We start from the raw sequence: 16,363 nt of genomic DNA, 5'->3' as shown, positions 1-16,363 counted from the left end.
CTTTCTCATCAGTTCCTCCTGTACTCCTGCAGAAGTTACCACTCTCCTAGAAGTCACACAGAACCACATGCAATGACATCACTTGATGAATAATGTTAGATTTGTGGGTAATTTGAGCTTTAGGCAGTCATGGGATGTTTCTTAAGGAGTTCCATTCTTGCTAAATCATCCCTCACTCACACTACAGACTGTACTAACCCAGCTGTTCTTGGGGCTCCATGATGAACTATTATGAAAAATAACACACAGGAGAGTGCCAATCAGATTAATTCCTTGATAAGGTCCCTAATGTGGCAACACAGTTTGGCATGACCCAGAGGGAGCAAGTAATAAGAGACTGGTTAATCCAGTATTATCACTAGAAGATTGCACATCAAATCTGTGCCCACATGAATGAGGATTTGCACTGTGCCTCAGGCACAAGTGGTCCTTCCTTTTTGCCAGCTCTGCAACACAAGTAAACTCTGACAGGAAATGAGGTGGACTTTAGGACAATTAAGCTGCAAGCCCAGAATTTATCTGCCAAAGCAAGTGAAGTGAAAACTGGTGTACTTACTCTGTTAATGTTTCATTATTTACCCATTATTTTTACTCGGCCTAAGGAATATCTGCATTAGGAGAAGAGCAATGCATATTAACAGGATAGTGTCCATCATCTTCTGTATGTCTCTTAGGGAATTATTGTGTGGACTGAAAATGACGTAACTATGAATAATTTTAAGAAAATGAGTGATTGAGTTCCTGTGTGTGTATATAAATGTGTGTGTGTGTGTGTGTGTGTGTATGTACATAGATATGATGGTCCTGTGTAAAGAGAAAATTCAGAGCTGAATAGCTCTTTAAAAGAACATTTATTTCAAGTCTAGAAATAAATGGAAAATTATTTAAAAGTCAGAAAAATGGCCATCAATGAAGCTTAATTAGAACAGGAGAATGAATATACTAGAAGCTAAAGGGATTAAAAAGCACTTAAGAACTATTTTTTCAGCAAGACCTAGCCATTAAAAATAACTGCAATTACAAAAAATACAGGACTAAGTGTGATTATCAACTTTCATAAATCATTGCCAATGCACTGATGTTTTATTGACCAAGTTTTACCAGAAAAAAAAAAGTTTTAATGTAAAATGCTTTTTCTGTACTTTCAAATAATAGGAATCACATTTACTCTATGCACTTGATGGCATTGTGACCATTCCTTTGATTTGTAATGTATTTCAAAGCAGAAATAAAACAGGAAATTTGTAAATTATAGAAAAATAAGAGTAAACACCCACTTAAAAATTGACAGCAATAAGGAATTGTTGTTGGAACCATGGATTCTTTTAATAAAGAACAGCCACTTACCTCATGATATCAGATTCTTCAAAACATTTATCAGTTACAGTCTCAATATTCAAGGCTCCTCATGCACCTGAATTTGAATTCTTTTGGCCAAGAGTGTGTATTCAGACTGCCCTTATGCCCTTGATGTCAGTGTGTCCCTTTCCAGATACAGAAAGAGAAGAACATAACTGTCTCTCAGTAGTAAGGAAGGCTGATTATGGAACACATAAGGAGATCACATTGCAAATAGAATTAATAACATCCTTATTTTAAGTACCAATTACTTCTTTGAGATTCCTCACCCTCAGGGGTCATCTATATAGTAGTTCAGATCAACTCAATTAAATTGAACAAAAGTCCTGTAATTTTTGAATGGGAGCATCCATGCAAGATTTACTCTCCAATAACTGATAATATTTTCAAGTTATCCCTTCATTTAAGTTGCTTGAATTTTCTTTAGTGCTACATATTGACATGAAGAACTCACCATGCAGGGTAACAGCAGTTAAGACTTCACTGACTAATCACCTGAAGACAGTTTATGAAATGCAAGATTTTATCTTGGTGTCTTTAAGTTGAGCAATATGACCTGAGTATTTACACCAACCAGATTTGTTCTGTACAGAAACACCAAGTTGCATACACGCTTACATAAAGTTGCAGCAGCTGGCCATGCTAAGAGTGTACTCCAATCTTTTTGTTGCATGCTTTAAATAAGCTAATTCACACTAAAATGCGTAAGAAAGACATTAACATTCTGCTTCTCAGCCACCAGCTGGTTTTCCACCTTGTTAACAATCACTAGGACTGAGCTCACTGGAGAAGAATGACTTTTCTATGGGGTTGGGTTTTTTAAATCTAATTGGTGAAAAGCCAAAAAATTTTTGGAAGATCAGTATCCTGTTAAATGCTTTTAATTGCAAGGTGACCAACAGCTTTTTGGAAAAAAACTTTGTTATTTTGATCACAGTTACAGTTGAAAGCCATCAAGAAACAGTCAGGAGGGCAAGTCCTGCTTCTGAGATCACAGAAACTGAGTTTCACGAGATTTGATTCATATTGTAAACTTCTGGGTTAGAGCATACACAAGTCCCCATGTAGTATTTGGAAATAAAACAGTGAAAATAGGTAATGTTTCTTGTTTCAATATTTAATCCAAGCAGACACAGACAGTTTATAAAATTACTCTATTGCATTAGAGTTCTATATAGCATTTAAGTTTTATGAATGTTTTTCCTTCAGTGTAGCATATATTCATATTCCAAAATATCTTTGCACAGTCTTTGTGCAACTACATGCTAAAAATCTGCAAATGCACACTTAACACTAAACAGCACAAAAAATACATTCTGTATCCATTCATATGCAAATTTAAAACATTTCACTTGGCAGATAAACAATGAAAAGTTATTTTAAAAAAATCAGAAACTACAAAAATGCGCACATAAAAGTCTTCCCTTTTGGATTTTTAGTAAAATACTGCTCTGTATAAGATCTAATGAAAAACTCCAGTGCTTAGAAAATACTTTATATCTATGAGAAAAAGAAATGCCTAAATTTATATCTGTATGAGCTAAACATTATGACCTTGTTAAAATATAATAATGAAATCAAAGGGGGCATGGCAATGATCAGTGCAGATGTCACATCTACCAGGACATGTAAAACTGTAATTAACTGGGCACCAGGCAGTCACTTTCATAGAATAGAAAAACTAAAAATCAGGGACTAATACAATATGCAGCAGTTACAGAATAAAGGGTTTAACCACCTAAATATACTATATATAGCAATTCCACTTGAAGAGGGAGCAGAAATCTTAGTCTGAAGTAGAATAATTAATAAAAAATTGCTGTGTTCACTGGTACATAAGAGTATAGCATCCTCCACAACTTTGTTTCTCAAAAATCTGCATAAACTGGCTCTGCAGACACATCAAAATTCTGTCATGCAGAGTCTAACACAGCCTCATCTCTGTCACGGAAAATTTCAAATAGGTATTTTCTCTTATGATCAGATCATTCAGATAGATACAGTGGACCAATTCAATGTCACATAACCACTTGCAAAATATTGGCATGGCAGCATCCTATCAGTCTCATGTTGCTAATGAGAAAAAAAAAAAAACCAAAAACCCAACAGATACAACTTTCCCTTTACAGAAGATGGCTTTGAACCGCTTGAGATTAGATGACTATAAAGACAACAACAAAATCAATGTGATCTCAGACTATATGTAGACTATTCCAGAAGCTTTGTGATGGTAAAATAAAATTTCTTAATCTTGTTTTTATCTCTGTGATCCTTTTTATAGGGCTTGCTGATATTCTACAAATACTGCTGACCCAACAACTGTTTTGAAGAAATGAAAATTAAAAAACACTAACACAGTAATAATGTGAAACTTCATACTACACCAAGAAATAGAGGCAAAAAATACAAATGAAAGAAAGTCTAGGGACTTGCAGACCCAGAATGAAACCTGTTCAGAAGCAACAAAATAAATCACTCAAGTTTGCTTTATTTCTGGTTCCTGGGCCTTAGAGAAAAAATACTTATTTTTCTAGAACACATGAAAAATGAATTTAATTGATGCCAGTAAGCAACACCAACAGAGGTTTCAAATTTTTTCTTAGACTAAAGATTTTATGTTAATGTGCATAAGACTGGTATATGTGGGTTAAAAAGGGTACAAGGACCTCTGATCCTTCTTTTTTTCCTATATGAACAAAGAATCCCATAGTTCTATCCAAAACTTCAAGTCAGCTTTTTGTCTGAATATTCTTATGGAACCAACAGCAACACTTCCTCATCATTTAATTTTGCAACACAGAAATTCTCTCACAGAACTAAAAAAATAAATATTAAAAGTCATTAGTAACAAAAAATAATCTACTATAGAGAAGGGTTCAGGGCACAGACTATTAGAGGAAGAAATGGACTCTAAGTAAACATAACTTTGACAGCCATCCAGCAAAATGGATTTCTTTCTGTCTGGCCATTTTTGTAGTTTAGAAAAAAAATCAGGCTATCACAAGCATCTAGGAGGCTATGCACATCTGTATTAGATAACTTTGTTATTTTATCATTAGAAAACAATTAAATTGGTAGATTAAAAAAAGTTCAATGTACTTTACCAAAGGGATCTCTACTTTGCAAATATAACTTTTTTAATTCAATACATCCTATAAAATTAATCTCCTGGAACAGATTGTGCAAGAGCAACCAGTTTTTGCCACTCCAATACCAGACACACAATAACACCTATGTTCTGAAAGCTGTAAAGCTGTTGCCCTCTAGAACAAAACCCAGCAGTTCCTACTTAGAGTGGATTTGGCAGTTTCTTTGTAGTCAGCTTTTAGTTACACTGATTCAACTCAGAAGGACCTGGAGTGCCAATATAAAAACTGCAGTTAAATAATTTTTACTGTCTTATTACACTATTTAAAATCAAGCTAGAGTACAAAATGCCATGCTAAACACTGTTAGATGCCCAACTTATTACTGTTCCACATCCCTCCCAAAAAGCACATCCAACCTGAGTTAAGGTTGCCACTGTTATTGCTGCTTACCCGATATTGTCTGTAAGCCACTGTTTGGAAACCTAGGCACAAGGGATGGCATGGCAACCTTAACTTAGTATTTCCTAGCTTTTGCTAATTTAAGTGAAAATAAATCAAAATTTTAAAATAATTTTTATGATTTTAATGACAACCTGAAAATAACGTAGCAAATAAAATGTATTTCCTTCTATATTATACTTAAAGTGGCTGGTCTTTTTAATAGAGATTTCTGATTTTTTTAAATGATAAAACATAACAGTGGGGAAAGAGTTCAGTAAAATACACCTAGCTACCAGATTTATTCTGAAGATTTTGGTGCGCCAAAATTGACAGCCAGTTTTCTTGGCTTTCGCTTGCTGGAAGTGTTTGGTGTTGATTTGTTATGAGGAACACTTGGAGTAGCCACATTGTCTTGAAATGAAACAGTGGACTGAGCAGCTTGAGGAGATTTTAAAGGAGCTGAAGAACTATCTTGCTGAATGTGGTCAGAAGACATTGGCTGTTCATTCTTTAGTGGTGCAGCTTGAGGGGAACTCTGAAACTCCTTGAGTTCAAAGTTTTTCTTGCTAGCAGCCCTTTTTTTAGTTACCTTTAAATTAAATAAATATTATTTAACAGAATGCATTCTCAAAAAACTGCAAATATTCCACTTTCAGAAAACATGCATACATATCTTAAAAATAATTTTCTAATACTAAATTCTACTTCATAATGGGGGTGTTGTATTAATCTTGTAGTCACATTTTTACAGAAATAAAATATTAATGCTCTTACCTGCAGAGGTATAAACTGGTTGTGAGAACCGACTGGTATAGTTCCTGCAAGAGACACATTTCCTGGATAGGTGCCAGGATAATAATGCTTAGGCACTGGAGTACTCCAGGATACTGGACCAAACATGTGAGATGATGGAGGCATCATATTAGCTATGAAAATAAGAAACTTTTAGCTCTCTTTCTTTTACAAAAAAAAAAAAAAAAAAAAAAGAGAGAGATACAAACTTGCCAAGAGCCCAGGACTACTCCAGCTACAGCTGACTGCATGTTGTTTATCTTTCCAGCAAAGCCTCATATGCTTCATATTTACTTCAAAATAGCTAAGTATTTATTTATTTATTATCAAAAGCCCCCAAACAAACAGAACTACATCTAGATGACAACACAATTAAGAGCACTAAAGTCATGGTATCTGCATTCCAGAGTGCTCATAATGCAGGATCTCCACATCCTCAGCTCAGCCAACTGTATTAGGAGAAAGCTGCAAGTTTAGGCCGTCATTTTGGAACACAGCAACAACAGAGAAAACCCATGGAAAAGAGATGTAGCAGCTGCTGTATGAGTTTCTAGGATGCTACAGCAGTGCTGACTCATTAATTCCTAGCTGTGATGGGAACTTCAGTAAAATACAAATCAACTGGGAGCCAGAATACAAAACAACAGCAGTGGGACTTTTAGCAATTTTTGGGGGGTTACTTACCATGCTCACATTTGGCAGTGTACAAGAGGACTGTGATGCAGCACTTCAGTGAAAGTTGGTAATAGATGGATAAAAACAGTACTGCATGGAGAAATATTAACTATATGGCATGGGGGGAAAAATCCAAGTAAAAAATCAAGGAAGCTATTTCTTACAAATTCTGGACTGGGACTATCTGCTTTCAAGTAATTACTGTTGTTTTGAAGGAAAAAAAATGGAAAAAGCACCTAAGACTGAATAGATCATACATTCTTGAGGAAAAGAAATCATTAAAAGAGATAAGTCTTCATACTGAATTAGTCTACACATTGATGCAAAGAGGATCATGAACTGTTTTCAAAACTGTTCAGACATACAAGTACACATGAAGACCAGAAAATGGGGCTTTCTGGAAAGCATTCATTTTCATATAAAGAACCACCATAATTAGAGGATACGGTGATATTATTTGAAATGTGTATTGGTCAAACACCTACCAGGGGGCTGTGCAAATACTGGAGGAATTGATCCAGGTGGTACAGGAACTCCTAGAGGCTGGTAATTTGGAAACACTGCTGGAGGTGGAGGCGAAGAAAAGTTTGCTCCTATAGAACCCTATGAAGAAGGAAACAGAGGTTTACCAACAGATGCAGTGCACAGAGACAGAGATTTGACAAGATGTTTCACATCCTCACCAAGCGCTGTAAAGCAAAAAGCGCAGCTTTCTCCTTCGCTTCAGCCTCAGAATGACATTGCGGGCCGTGAACCAACAAACCATTTGACAACTTTATGTGGCAAACTGTCATGGTCTAGAAAAAAGAGAGAAGATTTTCGAGGCAATTTGTATTGTTAACAAACCGTGAGACAGGAACAGAGATTTGTTTGTTTGTTTGTTTTAAAAAAAGGCAACAAAGGGAGCTAAGGTTTATTTTCAGACAGATTTCAGTGGTCAGTCCAAATATGTAATACAGAACAGTTGATAGAAAACTGAAAACTTGTACTTTGTCAGAAAAAAACATTTTACCTGTGGTGTTTTTAGGAAAGAGAAATCTGGTTGTGACATTCCAAGAAGAGAACAAATACGAGAGAGCTCAGAAACAGTAGACAGTGCAGGCTGTGGACAAGTGAAAGGGTGACCTCCAGTTTCTACTGCTGGTGTGTTCTGGGGGCCTCCAGGGCTATGCTTGTTCATATACGCAGCTGACAAAAAGGGAAGAAAAAAAAAAAAGCTGTATTACAATTATTTTCTTCACTAAAAGGATGGTAACTTGGTTATTAGCAAAAAAAAAAAAAAAAAAAAAGCTTATTTGATTTTTCCCTGGTATTTTCATACTGTTTAACAAAAACCAAGAGACTATAGCTGAAGAGAATTTTAGATCCAAATACAGAAGTAGAACTAAAAAAATGGAAATTTTATTACTATATTTTGATAAAGAGTACCCTGCTGAAACTGTGTTCTAAAATGTCATTACAAGGTGAAGCTCTGAATTATTAGCTGATGGTTACACATACCCATTTTTTTTGTTGGTCTGTATTGCACAGCAGCTCCATGGCAATCCTGTCTGCTAGAGGGAGCAGGAACATCATTAACTTGTGATTTCACTTCATTCTTTGTTTGCAGATCTGAGCCATCTATCTTCAAAATCTCTTTCAGCATCTGTGTTCCTTTCTTTAAAAATAAAATAAACCACTCAGGAACATGCTGGCATCCAGACAACGTGACCTTCTTAACACTGATTATCATAACTGGCAACAGAATCTGACTTTTTATTTTCCAATCAGTTATATTTTATCAAAGAAAAGGTAACAGCATCCTAGCATAAACAAAGGCGTTCACTAATTTTCTTTGAGAATAGCTAATTAAAAATCATTAATACATTTTAAAAAGCAGTATGAGGTTTCATGGAGATTCTTTAAATAGAAGCACGGATGCTAAGACAGCAGATGCTAAACTGCAATGTAATGATTTCTGCAGTATACAGACCATAGCAAATGACTGTGGTGACAGATGTTCCTCATTTGTAGCTCTTGCTTCCTTGGAATAAGTCTGCACTTCATTTTCTTTGGAAATTTTCAAAGAAGCTAGAAGCCTTTCCAGTTCATTGTCCTTCTTTAATTTAAGAAGAAAAAAAGGTACATCAACTAAGTGTATTTACAAGTAGATGCAAGAGGAAAGGTATATCAATTTGATTTGAATATCATTTTATTCTCATTCAGATTTTTCCTCTCTTAGGTTGGGCAGGTCACAGTCGTGTCTGTTCAGAGTGTGAACAGATATCCAGAGACTGCATCAAGCTCTGCACATTAAAATTGATAGAACTGATTTAAAGAACAATTAAAGTTACACAGGTTTGTTGTATTTTTCAAATATGAATTTGCACACAAGTAACCAAGAACAATTGCAACAAAATGGACTGGAAACTGAAGTTACTCAAAGAGCACAAGACAGTCAACTCCTTAGATCCTACCTTTCCACTTGTGCAGGGACCATCAACTGCACCCTTCTGAATTAAAGGCGTGTTGGGACTTCCATTCCTCTTCAAAAGTTTGACATTGTACTTATTCACACCTGCAAAATTCTGAAATAAATTGCAGCCATTATTACTGAATACTCTATTACTCATTATAACACAACCATATTAGAAATGCATCTGCAAAGAGCTTTCACAAGCTAATATTCTTAGAGGATTTCAGCTTATTGAACACCTAGCATTTATGTTTTCCCATTACAGCATAGCTTTTAGAATCTAAAAGGAATAGCAAAGTTGTTTGGTATCATCATAAATTTCATGATCTCTCTCTCATATTCTGTCTATAAACCTCTAATGAAAAAAAATCTCAAAAATAAAATTGCTGACTAAAAGAATCAACTAAGATGACAGTTACAGACAAATCTGTAACATGATAAATCACATCATGAGTAAAATGAAAAGAATAGATTAACTCAGTACAGACAAAATTACCTGTTGGTTTGACATTTTATTATGTGGTTGACTTTCACCTCTTGTAGTTTTGGAATCTTCTTTAACTACAAAAGAATGCATTATTTTGAAATGCTCTTAAAAACAGTAATAGTCAAGACTCAAAACAATTAGTAACTCCATACAAATATACAGAGTTGCATTAACATGAATGTTTTTATCAAATGTTTAATTTTTGCTTCATAGGTCATTTGGTGTATGCTTTTCTTCTAGGATAAAATAAAATGAAGTATATCCAATGATATATCTAATTTTCTATTCTACAAATATGATCACAAGCAGATTTTCAAAGACACGTATGGTTTTTTGTTTGGTTTTCATATTAGATGGGTGGCAAGTCAACAGAACACAGAACAACTTACCTAAAAGGTTTGGGATTATGTGTGGAACAATCTGATATACACACCAGGGACATTATTTGACAATAACAAGTGCAAAGTATTGTTTATAAAACTAAAATAATTATTTCCTGTCAGTAACTACAAAAAACCAAAAAGCTCTTCAGACATTTCAATGAAGGTCAGATAAAGCAAGAAGTTCCCCTAAACAAAGTTTCTAATATTAGTACTTACATTTTTTATAAGGCTCCTGTTTTCTTTGTTGACATTTAAAGCTGCCGTCATTGAAGCCTGGCTTATAAAACTGATGGCCAGTTCCCAGCTTGATTTCCTGAGGTAGAACTGCACCCTAGGGTTTCAAACATCAAAGCTGAACCAGAAAACCGAGTATCTAGTATTTACATAGTAGTGCCCTATGAATACCCCTTTCCAGAGATATGCATACTCCATGTAACACCACTTTCATCCAGATGATTTATTGGTAACATGAAGTTTTCTGATACAATGAACCAACGTATGAAATTAAGTACCTTCATATTTTGAATGCAGAGATCTGTTAAAAGTTTCTATACAAACCTTCTCATGCATGTTTTGTTGAATGTGATGAGACTTCCCAGAACTCTGCAATGATTGCCATATGCTGCAGAATTCATCATCTTGCTTGTTTTGTGCCTAACAAAATAAAAAAACAAGACCCCGGACAAACTCAGCAGCGATAAATTCAACTTTTGAACAGCTAAGTATATACCAAGATATTCTGCAAATTGTAAGGTTCATGTTTAACAGTCCTCAGATGACAGATATTTTCGTACTGACACTAGTACAAGTTTCAGGCAAATAATTATGAAAGAAGCTGTGGTAGTGGATTGCAGTTACGATTTTTACTAAGGATCACCACTAAAGTGAAATGAGGTTAGTTTGATGATTAAGTACAATGAAACTCAGGCAACAGTTCAGAATGGTTTCAAGAGCATGCTTTCATACTGGGAGTATTCTTCGATTGTATTATTAATGATTTATTTTGTAAGGCCTTGACAGCCAGGTTAAATTACTTCATTACATTACAGGTGTGTTACTGCAGAACTAAAGCCCAGCTATGCAACAAACACTTTAAAAAATCTAATATCTAAACAAGGATAACACACGATATTATATTCATTCAAGAACTGAGAGCATTTCTGCTCCAGTCTGTATCTGAACTACAACATCTGATGTACTAAAACAAAACAATTTATTAATCATGAGAAAATGACACCCACCCTGAACAGAGGGCCAAAACAGAGACATTTGGGTCCGATACTAAATGAATCCGAACACTCACTTTATTTTTCTGATTGCCACTCAGAAATGATCCTTTCTGGGGTGAGTTAGAGATGCCCTGATTTTCAGCCCTGAGATTGCAATGCTGTCTTCCATTCAGTTGCTAAATCATTGAGAGTGAAAAAAAAAATCAGAAGTATTTCATTGTCCTACATTTTCTTTTGGAAAGTACTTTTTCTTGTACAGACTCGAAAAACATGCGATAACTGTTTTCAAACACACCTTCAGCAACATGAAGTTACTAATTAAGGCAAGTTTAAAAAAGCCGTTCGTTAAAAAAATTAAGTATCATTAACTACCAAGAAACTCAATTCAAAACTTGTAATTTTTCCTCCTTAATTGTAGTTTCAAAGTAAAATATAACCGAGAAGCAAAACTGATAGGGAAATCATGTCTTCCCTTTCTATGTATGGAAAAACAGCCTATAAGGAAGCACTAACTGGATCAAAGCTTTAAGGAAACAATTGCATCTCTGTCCAAACACACTATTTGACACTGAAGAGTGTGTCACTGCTCTGAACCAAGTATCTGTCTCTCAGAAAAGCAAGTGGAATTACTCAGAGCAAAACCACTGTCAATAAGGTAATTTTAGTCCTTTTTATTATTAGATTAATTCATTTCTCCAGCATAAGAATTATTCTACTTCTAATATTTTGACATAAAAACTAAATTTTGTTTGAAGATAACCATGTACATATTTCAGATTCTAGGGAAAAACATTTTTGTAGAAATGCAAGAAAAGTCTTACTTGAGTAGGAACAAAAAGGGAGCGAGGAGAATGGTTGAGGCCTCCCAGATGCACTTTTTGTGAGCATACAGATGATAGATCAGATGCATATGAGTTGTAGTTATTCACTGCTGGCTGAGGTTTAACTATGGCCATCAGCTTTTGATTTCCCATTTCTGACCGACTACCATGAGAAAGGTTAATTAAGGCACTTGAGGGCAGGCGATAACCTCTGGCAGGTGAGCACCTTGAGAAAAGAATTCCACAGTTGTTTCATGCAGTTTAATTGTTGCCAAAAGACAATGACTCAATCTGAACAACAGAAGCTGAAAACTATGCAATATTGAAATCTAGTAGCATTGCAGACAACCTGAAACCCATGGCTCCCCTTTGCCCTCTGGCTGTCAAACAGTAATTAGCACTACTCTCAGTTTATATTGTACCTTTCAGTGCCGAGCTTAAAGAAATTTTTAAGATGAGTGAATTGTTATAGCACAGTTCTGTAGTAAATATTTCTGTAAAAGAACCAGAAAACAATATTCTTTTATTTTTCAGAAATGAAAGCTGAATTTTCAGGTTCAGTAGCAGAATTACAAATGGAAGTTAGGCAGCATTTCTGAACACTGAGTATTATCTGTTACAGCACATGCAAGGGCTGTGATTGCTGACTGCAGGCCGGAAGGAAGAATTTCCTCTAACTTCCATCATTAAAACCTTAGGTAAGAACAGTAAAAATGAAGCCTGCTGGGTATATCCGAGCACTTAGAAGTTTAGGTGTTTACTTCAATACAGAAGAGTTATCACACTTATAAAAACAAAAGCCCCTCCCCCTCCTGAAAAACACTTCAGGTTCTTAATGGTTGGAATTTAGTGTCTAGTATCAACTATTGAGTTCAGAGTCCCTCCTTCAGAGGAACAGATGCCTTCTGCCTGGTTTTTAATCTACATGTTGAATACATACTGGTAAGAACCTATTTTCTACATATTTGTTTAGAAAGACATCTGGATCTAGTGCCTTATTCTGCTGGTTCATATTTGCTTTCTGCAAGTCAGAAGTTTATACACCAAAAAAGCCTAAAGAGCCTTTCCACAATATTACATGCTTCACAAAAAATTATCACTACTCTAAGACAATCAAAAAACACAAAAGAAATAAAAACTGACCAACAGTGCCAAGAAACAAAGTTTCAAGAAGAAGCATTAAAAATACTCAGCCAAACCAAAGCAAACAATTCCATGCCATCTATGCCAATAGCATGAATTGACTCTGAACTCCACCACACAAACCTTATAGTGAGGCCTCCAAGGAATTCTTCATCAAACAAAACTTCAAAGAGCACATCTGTTTCTCTAGTAGCTACAGAAAACAAAGTACAACATCATCCTATATGGTTATGTCCATCTATATTATGTAAATATCTATCCATACTAGTTATACAATAAATAATGAAAAGACCAAAAATGAACAACATACCCCCAAATAACTTCTGAGTAATTTCATTAACAGAAATTTGGAAATCCTTCTAAAGGTCTCACATATGTCTGCCCTTCAAGATATAGTGTCAACAGTAATGTACCATGCATTACACCTTACCCACGTGCATTTTCAGAACTGCACTACAGCACTATGCCACACTTGTCAGAAAATGGCAGAAAAGAGATGTGAGCCACTTCTACATTAAGGCAGTCAGAAACAAATAGCTTTAATATTAACTTCTTGCATAATGATAGACTAACACACCTTCACAACTATAGTAGTATTTAAGATCTATGGAGAAAAGAATATTTCTTAAAAAATCTGCACTCTAGACTAGTCTCTTTGAGATTCTGTTAGATGCAAACTGAATGAGAAAGCAGCTACTGAAATGGCAGGTAAGAAAAACATTTGTAATATTCAATCTCAAACTGCTACACTCTGTGGGGCTCCAAATATCCTTCTTGAAATAGATTTATGGGTAATCTTCCCGTGAAACAAGGTATTAGTCTATGCCAATTAATGGAAATGGAATATTGCAGAATAAAAATACCAATTCAAAGTAAAACAATTTAAGACAAATCATACTTGATAAAGCTTCATGTTCAATGTAAGTATTAAGGTAATAATTGGTTTTAATACTTGGTTTTAATCCCAACAACTGGGATTTCACATAAAAATACTTGGTTTTATGTCTACTCCACTTAACTTTGCCTATGTTTTCCCATAACTTCCGATCTGCCTTCTTCATATTAAGAAGAAAACAAAGAGTAATTCTAATTCATATAGGAAGGACCATAGGGTAAGTAATTTCTTTTTCAAATAACAGCTGTGTAACACATGAAATTACACCAGGTTTTTTTCAAAACAGTAAATATGTTATTAACAGGTTCAAGCTGCATATGCTTAATATCAAGAAATATGTGCATTCACAACCATTACATTGAACATTATCCTGAATCCTGCTTTCATAGTACTAGCTGAGCTGTTATGTAGTTATAATCACAACGAAAATATTACCTCCTTTAATTCCAATGATGGTGCCTCGTAGACCAACAGGAACAGAAAAGTTCTCTCTGACATTGACAACACGGTCAAACAGCTTGTACTCTGCATCTCTATCTGGAACAACCCCCTTCTGCTGTTCTAATGGCTGACAATCACCAAAAGACTGTGTTAATGTATGCAAAACAATAAGAATTACAATAAAAATGCATTTATAAGAATAGCTGAGACACACTATAAAGTAAACTTTCTGGGGAAAAAAACCTTGACAAACCCCCCTCCCCAAAGAATAAAAACCTTCCCTCTCCAGATTCAAAGCAAACTTTCTTTTTTTCCCCTTGCAACTCTTACTACTACTTCTGCCTGAAAATGTGTTTTACACTAGCTGATGAAGAGGATCAATTTAGACATAACTAAAACATCACATGTAACCTGCCTGTATCAGTAACACAGGCAAGAGGAACAGCTGGTCCTACGTGAAGATCTGAATAAAAAGTAAAACATGGGAAAAGACACAGCAGAAAGCACATTTTATTTTGTCTTCATTATAGAGCCAGTAAAAACTGCAGAAGTATAAAGGGCAGGAGGTAGAAAAAACCTTTAAGTCAGTGCCTGACATAATGGAGTTTGTAGTTACAAGAAATTCTCTCTGCTTATAGAGACAGACTGCTGTTTCCAAAATTATTTTCTAGAAGGCATCACAAAATGTTTCCTTTCACCAATACTGTCATAAAATTCTATTCTCCTAAAGTTGGTAAGCTTAGGTAAAATAAATTATGATCTAGACAACTTAAACCTCCCCCCCAACCCACTGATATCACTTACTCTGTACAGCAAATGGGGTTTCACAGTTACTCGCACCTTCTTGTTGCTCTTCCTCTGCTAAAGGAAAGGAACAGAAAGTCTTTACAAACTAGTGTAGGAACAAGCACTGGAATACGTAAAACAAAATTCCTGAAAAGATCATGTAGAATTCTTTAGTTTCCTTTAGATACTGGTATAGAGATTTAATGAAGTCTTTACAGTAAATCTAGTTTTTAAAGCATGTTGGATTTCATACCAAACCATTAGTTACCTAATTCCAGATTTCACACCAATTTTCTAAGATGTCCTTGCAAGTTATTTCAAAAAACATCAGCCCATGATTTCATTTGGCTTTGTCCTTAGCTTTTACTTTAGTAATTTCCTTGGCCACTTTTTTCATCTTCTGGTCTGCAGAAAATAACTTTCTACTTTTCTGCAGACCAAAGAGAAACTGCAAGGGAAGAACAGCTGGGATTTCACGTAAAAAGAGCACTTCAGTATTTTTCAATATATACTGATACCTGCTCCTTTACAAAACCACCAAAAGGCACTCAGAGTATGTCCCACTGCTGATAAATTACCCCTGGAAGAGTGAATTTCTTACAAAGATTAATAATGAGCTCTTCTGAATTTCTGGGATAATATTACAAATACACATTTTACATTATATTCTGTGTCCTTTTTCTTTGGAATGGCAAGTAATCTTCAATTGTCTTATTTAAATTCAAGAACTGCAAATATAACGAGCACTGCTTTTTGGTTCACTCCTGCTCACAATGACACCAAGCTGTGTACCTTGCATTTCTCTACTTCTTCTTCAATTTTCTCAACAATGGCTGCATCCAAAATTTGCAAGTCACAAGATGAGCGAGACAAAGCAGACACAGGATGTGCTTTTAACCAGGCAACAATTTCTTGCACTTTCTCAGCTCTGAATAAAAAATGGCATGAATGAAAGCTATTAGCTGCATGAACCAGGCATTTTACTGTGTTCCCTAATTTAATCAGTCAAGTATTATCATTGAGGCACACTGATTATATATATTCATAAAGTAATGGCATCTAAAGGCTCTGTATGACTTAAGAAAAGTCAGAATTACACAGTACTGTTTCAAAACTATAACAAAGTTTTGTTTCAGGAAAAAAAATTATTAAATTAATTAAAAGTATTCAGCAAATTAAGTTTGCATCCAACCAACAAATTGTGTCCAGATGTGATTACTGGTTCTGTGACCAGCTGTTTCTTACAACACAGGAAGAAAACTTGACAGGGGAAGACTCTTTGGTAAAATGGAATAAAAATCTGAGATTCTTCTACAAGAGCAGTCCCACACTGGTGTATCATGAGGTAAGAGTCCTCATGAGGTAAG

The 16,363-nt window shown here is 35.1% G+C and overlaps 1 protein-coding gene across 8 annotated transcripts in view; it reads right to left on the bottom strand.

Annotated features, from left to right (window-relative positions):
• Positions 1-16,363, bottom strand: part of XRN1 (5'-3' exoribonuclease 1) — a 38,551-nt gene that overhangs the window by 956 nt on the left and 21,232 nt on the right. For 2 of the 8 annotated variants that reach the window (XM_050977982.1, XM_050977987.1), the window contains 17 exons: positions 15,789-15,924; positions 15,015-15,071; positions 14,205-14,337; positions 12,998-13,067; positions 11,732-11,957; positions 10,985-11,086; positions 10,240-10,335; positions 9,898-10,012; positions 9,308-9,372; positions 8,813-8,923; positions 8,329-8,454; positions 7,857-8,013; positions 7,369-7,544; positions 7,040-7,153; positions 6,842-6,959; positions 5,664-5,815; positions 2,459-5,478 (listed from right to left, as the gene is read on the bottom strand). In XM_050977982.1, coding sequence (XP_050833939.1) covers positions 5,188-5,478; positions 5,664-5,815; positions 6,842-6,959; positions 7,040-7,153; positions 7,369-7,544; positions 7,857-8,013; positions 8,329-8,454; positions 8,813-8,923; positions 9,308-9,372; positions 9,898-10,012; positions 10,240-10,335; positions 10,985-11,086; positions 11,732-11,957; positions 12,998-13,067; positions 14,205-14,337; positions 15,015-15,071; positions 15,789-15,924 — 2,245 coding nt within the window. In that variant the 3' untranslated portion in view covers positions 2,459-5,187. Of the gene's footprint in view, positions 1-1,253; positions 1,515-2,458; positions 5,479-5,663; positions 5,816-6,841; positions 6,960-7,039; positions 7,154-7,368; positions 7,545-7,856; positions 8,014-8,328; positions 8,455-8,812; positions 8,924-9,307; positions 9,373-9,897; positions 10,013-10,239; positions 10,336-10,922; positions 11,087-11,731; positions 11,958-12,997; positions 13,068-14,204; positions 14,338-15,014; positions 15,072-15,788; positions 15,925-16,363 lie in introns of those variants that run through there. The other 6 variants (XR_007778243.1, XM_050977985.1, XM_050977986.1 and 3 more) reach the window with 6 other exon arrangements.

Source organism: Serinus canaria, chromosome 9 (assembly GCF_022539315.1).
Source record: "Serinus canaria isolate serCan28SL12 chromosome 9, serCan2020, whole genome shotgun sequence".
Lineage (NCBI taxonomy): Eukaryota > Metazoa > Chordata > Aves > Passeriformes > Fringillidae > Serinus > Serinus canaria.
The sequence above is the reverse complement of the archived record's forward strand: the minus strand, read 5'-3'. Positions and strand labels throughout refer to the sequence as shown.